This window comes from Danio aesculapii, chromosome 13 (assembly GCF_903798145.1).
Source record: "Danio aesculapii chromosome 13, fDanAes4.1, whole genome shotgun sequence".
Lineage (NCBI taxonomy): Eukaryota > Metazoa > Chordata > Actinopteri > Cypriniformes > Danionidae > Danio > Danio aesculapii.
The window spans coordinates 32,336,601-32,342,600 of NC_079447.1; the positions used below are offsets into that span (position 1 = coordinate 32,336,601).

Below are 6,000 nucleotides of genomic sequence, written 5' to 3' on the forward strand. Positions count from 1 at the left end.
GTTTAAACCAAGCATCAGAATGAGGAAGAAATGTGATTTAAGTGACTTTAAGAGTGGTATGGTGCCAGATGAGCTGGTCTGAGTATTTCAGAAACTGCTGATCTGCTGGGATTTTCATACACAACCATCTTTAGGGTTTACAGAGAATGGTCCGAAAAAGAGAAAATATCCAATGAGCGGCAGTTCTGTGGGCGCATATGCCTTTTTGATGCCAGAGATTAGAAGAGAATGGCTAGACTGGTTCCAGCTGATAGAACAGCAACAGTAACTCAACCACTCGTCACAAACGAGGTATGCAGAAGAGCATCTCTGAACCCACAGCACGTCCAACCTTGAGGCAGATGGGCTACAGCAGCAGAAGATCACACCGGGTGTCACTCCTCAGAAAACTGAGGCTACAATTCACACAGACTCACCAAAATTGGACAATAGAAGATTGAAAAAATGTAGCCTGGTCTGATGAGTCTCGATTTCTGCTGTGACATTTGGATGCAGTGTCAGAATTTAGCATCAACAACATGAAAGCATAGAGCCGTCCTGCCTTGGATCAACGGTTCAGGCTGGTGGTGGTTGAATGTGGTGGATTTTGGGAGATTCGCATCATGGATCTGCAGCCGACAAATCTGCAGCAACTGCATGATGCTATCATGTCAATATGGACCAAAGTCTCTGAGGAATATTTCCAGCACCTTGTTGAATCTATGATGGATTAAGGCAATTCTGAAGGCAAAAGGGGTACTTGTAAGGTGTACCTGATAAAGTGGCTGGTGAGGGGGTGTGTGTTTATACCAGGGGTGGCGAACCTGTTTGGCATGATGAGCCAAAAAAAAAACTTTATCACTGCAAAGAGCCACACAACAGATGCGCAAACAACAGTATATCTGTCACAATAACTTATACACCTAATTATATAACGCAATAGTTTTCATGGATTTAAATTAGCCTACCTCATTTTACTTGACTCAGTGGGACACCTGACATTCCTTGGTTTCCACAATCTTTTTCAGGTCTGGCTCGTATTCAGTTGTGGCTACTCGTAGTAACTCTTTCACATGTGTGTCAGTAAGAACAGAGCGATGCTTTGATTTCACTAGTTTCAGTGTCGAAAAAAGTGATTCACAGACATAAGTTGACCCAAACATTGACAACAGTTTGAGTGCAGCCTGTTTGACATTGGGATATCTCTCAACAGGCACAATCTTCCAAAACTCCACGGTTCCTTCCCTCAGGACACTTAAGTCTGTCATCCTCAGAAAGTTCAATCATTTCAATGTTCTGCGCTCATCTTCGTATTTACGCTTAGTTGTACGCTTTCCTGACTCTGCCATGACGATTGATATTAACGAACTGCACGTCACTCGTGTTGCGCCCCAATCACACGGGGCTTCACTGTCAACCCTTGACTGAAGGCGTGTCTGAAGTTAGAGCTGAAACGATCGTCATAGAAGCGTCAGAAAATGAAATTCAGTCAGCAATAGGCCACTGTCTAGCAGGTGTATTTGCATACAGCGATCTGATTGGCTGACGCGTCCGTTGGCGCTTGAAAAGTTGAGCTACTCCCAGCTTCTGCAGCGAGCAACGCTGAAGCCCGTGTGAATGGGGCATTAGTCAATTGGTTAATGTATGTTAAATCGCGCGAGAGGTTGAGCCGCACAAGAGCAGTAAAAGAGCCGCAAGGGGCTCGCGAGCCGCGGGTTCGCCACCCCTGGTTTATACAGTTGAAGTCAGAATTATTAGCTCCTCTTTAATTTTTTTTTCTCTCTTTTTAAATTTTTTCCTAAATGATGTTTAACAGAGCAAGGAAATGTTCACAGTATGTCTGATAATATTTTTTTCTTCTGGAGAAAGTCTTATTTGTTTTATTTCAGCTAGAATAAAAGCAGTTTTTAATTTATGGTCAAAATTATTAGCCCCTTTAAGCAAATTTTCTTTTCAATAGTCTACAGAACAAACCATCATTATACCATAAATTGCCTAATTACCCTAACCTGCCTAGTTAACCTAATTACCTAGTTAAGCATTTAAATGTCACTTTAAGCTGTATAAAAGTGTCTTGAAAAATATCTAGTCAAATATTATTTACTGTCATCATGGCAAAGATAAAATAAATCTGTTATTAGAAATGAGTCATTAAAACTATTATGTTTAGAAATGTGTTTAAAAAACCTTTCCTTCGTTAAACAAATTGGGGGGAAAATAAACAGGGGTCTAATAATTTAGGGGGGCTATTAATTTTTACTTCAACTGTATATATGAAGAGTTTAGATGCAAAAACCTCTAAATACTGTCTTAAATTTTACTCTTAAATAAGTATTTTTATCAGGCTCCTGTGTGTATGTTCAGTAATATCACTTTTATGGCAAAGAATAAGTCCTTTTCCTGGTCTTTAAAGTAAAATATCTCAACATAAACAGAGGAGGCTGAGAAAAAATTTCATTTTCGATAGAAATTTTAGACGGCACTTCAATGTTTTTGCATCTGAACTCTTCACATATATATGATTGGTTGAACTCTAAATGTTCACCATCAGTCCCTAAAAAAGACAAAGCCCTAGTCTTTCAGCACCTGACAGTTACAGTAGTTTGATTCCCCTGTAGTTGGCCACTATAAACTCTGTAAAAGTTGGTGTTTAATGGCAGCTCATCAAGCATCCTTGTGCTTGATGGGTCAAAAGCCGCTCTCGTCCTGTGGAGCGTTTTCCCGCTCTTCTCCTCCATAATTAAAAACACTGATATCCAAGTAGCATTAGCAGACACAGAGCTCTAATAGAAACTTTAAGTGGTTCGTCAGATGATTGTGCTGTGTGTAATTGTCAGATTATTAATAATGGTGGTAATTAAGTGAAATGCTGGTTAAGGTTTTGGTGTAATTAAAATGAGGAGTGAGTGTTTCTGAGTGTGTGACCTGCGTTTGAGAGAATGAGGGCATCTTCTGTGTGACGATGATGATGATGGATGGGTTTTCTCAAAGGTCTGATTGAATGACAAGGTTTTGTTTACTGTAACTTTGCGAAGGCCATGGATTATGGTCCACTTTGGGAGTCCTTTTACTTCTGATTTTATCGCTTTTTTAAAGACTTTTTTCTTATCAAACAGTTTTAAATGAATTAGATGTCTGTATTACCAGTGGTCTCGATTTTCTAGACTGAATTAATCAGTTTATGCAAATTAAGGGGTTTTATATCAAGTAATTTATTTCGTGAATGTGTTTAAGAGAATCCTTTTATTTTGTCAGCTCAAAAAATAAAAAACTTCATTTGTTAGATAATTTAACTGGGGTAAAAATGTTTTATATTATGTATTTAAAAATGTATGTTTTCTGGAAGCCAGTTCCGTGATAAAAGAAAAAGCCAATACAGTCTTTTTATATATATTTTACATAAACTTTTTATGTTTTAAATTCTGACTTAAGTTTGAGGTAATTTGTAAGTTATAATTTTAACATACTATATCATATTTTACTATAAATCTCATAATTATAACTTAATTTTTTTTTTTTTTGCTTAAAAAACAAATATATATATATAATCTCTGGTTTTATTTTGTAATAAAAAGATAAATAAATAATTCATGACATGCCTGTTCATTAAAAAATACAAGGTAAAACAAAATAAATTCTTAAAATTCTCCAACAGAAATGTCAAATTCGAAAATTACAAATGAAACGTAAATTTCAAATAAAGTCAGTTTTGTTGCTTTAGACACCAGATTTTCTTAATCATCTGACCTAGTTGTTCTTTTGAGTTTTGGCTGTGTTTGCGTGTGTTTGGGTCAGATGGGTGTGTGTGTGTGTGTGTGTTGATTTGTTCTCTATAGGGGGATTGGAGGGGTGGGGGTGCTCATCATCCTGGATTTACTTAAGGGAAGATTTGCCCCTCAGGGCTTTATGCATCAGGACCCAGGGCTGCAACAGAAAAAAAAAAGACAGTGTCTGTGTAGCGCTTCAATTTTGGTCTTATTTGCTAAGCAGATTAGGCTTGAGGAAGGCTTGAACTTGGCCTGGAGGCTGATTTGCAGAGTAATTCTGTGCAGGAAGCTGATGCTACAACATTCTCCAACAAGAGAGACAGTGTGAATGCAGACTTCTGACTGTGTGTGTGTGTTTAACCTCCCCAACATTGTATTATATATATGATTTGGTTTATTTTGATTTATTTTGTTTTTTTGTACTTTTTTTGCTTGTTTGTTTTTTATTTTTAAATATTTTCAATACAATTGTTACAATTTTACAATTACAAAAAAAATGTATTATTATTATTTGTAATTATTTAATACTCTTATTTTATATTTTGTCTCTCTGTGTGTGTGTGTTTGATTTTTATTTGTGTGGTTATTTATTGTATTTTGATTTATTGTTGTTGTGATCTCCAGCAACGTAGCCCTCGCTATTTGCTTGAGAACAGTCCATGTCATTTACCCGAACTACTAACCCCATCATTCCCTGCTGTCACACACCAGTTTCAAGTCCACCCTGATTACACACAACTGAAGTTCATCATCACTGATTACATTGACCGTATATATACCATTCACACACAAACATCCAGTGCTGAGTCTTGTTTTACCATAGTGAACTTTACAAAGCGTTTTCCTTGTCTTGCCTTGCTGAGTTTTGACCCTTTATTTATTTACACCATGTATTATTTACCATTTATTGTTACACCATGTATCGTCTCGAATACTTCGCCAGGTACATTGTTTACTCCTTGGATTATCTTCGTATTACTCTTTGAATCCAACCTCTGTCATCACACGTCATCATTACAGATATGAAATAAGGCTTACAGTAGTTAAAATTCGCCAGTTTATCTGATGTGGGGTTTTTTTTTTTTAAACTAACCTAAATGTTTTTATTTGATTTAATTTCTTTTTATCATTTCTTTTTATCATATTAGCACATCAGGCCTCTGTGCACTGTTCATTATTTATCTTTATCCTTATATTGTCTTTTCATTTCATTATTACATTCATTATATTTGTGATCTCATAAATTGTTTTGTTTTGTTTTTCTCTACCAATGATCAGACGCCTGGTCTAAGGGCACGATCAAACCGTCTGCAGTGGTTTGCAGAGAAATGCATCACAGCCCAACAGGTCAGTGTGTCTGTCTCTGCTATTGTCCGATTTGCTCTAGAGCAGGGGTGGGCAAACTCAGTCCTGGAGGGCCGGTGTCCTGCATAGTTTAGCTTCAACGCTAATCAAACACACCTGAACATGCTAATCAGTGTCTCCAAGATCACTAAGTATCCATAAGCAGGTGTGTTTGATCAGAGTTGGAGCAAAACTGTGCAGGACACCGGCCCTCCAGGACCAAGTTTGCCCACCCCTGCTCTAGATCAATAAAGTGTGTATCAGCGTTTAAATCTCTCTGTCCGCAGATGGAGCCGCTTGAGAACATGGTGGACATGACTGTGAAGCTGTTTGAGTGTGACCGAGATGAAATGTACCACTTCTTGTTCCGACTCTGCAGTAAGTTTTTTGTGCCGGAGCTGAAATTGTAATGGATGAGTATACCAACTTTACATAAACTTGTTGTTGTTGTTGTCAGAGGAGACCAATGACTGGCGTAAGGCTGAAGCAATCTGGATGAAAATGCAGGAGGAGAATTTGGCTCCAAGAGAGAGGACTCTGCGTCTGCTTGCTGAAATCCTCAAAAGCAATGACCAGGAGGTGCCATTTGAGGTGCCGAAGGTAAAAGAACCAAGTCAGTGTTCAGTAGGTGTGGGCAGATCAATCTTAAAGGTGGCCTTTAAAGAAAATCTGGCTATACCCTGGCATAGCTGAATCATAAGTGTTTAGTACAAAGAAATGGCCATACCATGAGCCTCATACATCGTTGTTTCTTTCTCATGTAAATTCTGTATGTAAAACCCAGGTGAAAAATAGGCATATCAGAACACAATGCAGACTGTTGCATTGCTCACGGGATCATTCATTAGCATACCCTCAACATTTGCTTATATTTTAAGACCCTTTCTACATCAGCAGGATGTGTTGAGCA

General features: G+C 37.9%; 1 protein-coding gene across 1 annotated transcript in view; it reads left to right on the plus strand.

The window, feature by feature from the left end:
• Positions 1-6,000, plus strand: part of lrpprc (leucine-rich pentatricopeptide repeat containing) — a 116,147-nt gene that overhangs the window by 76,358 nt on the left and 33,789 nt on the right. Inside the window, exons 26-28 of the mRNA XM_056470505.1 lie at positions 5,025-5,093; positions 5,378-5,468; positions 5,548-5,690. Coding sequence (XP_056326480.1) covers positions 5,025-5,093; positions 5,378-5,468; positions 5,548-5,690 — 303 coding nt within the window. The remainder of the gene's footprint in view (positions 1-5,024; positions 5,094-5,377; positions 5,469-5,547; positions 5,691-6,000) is intronic.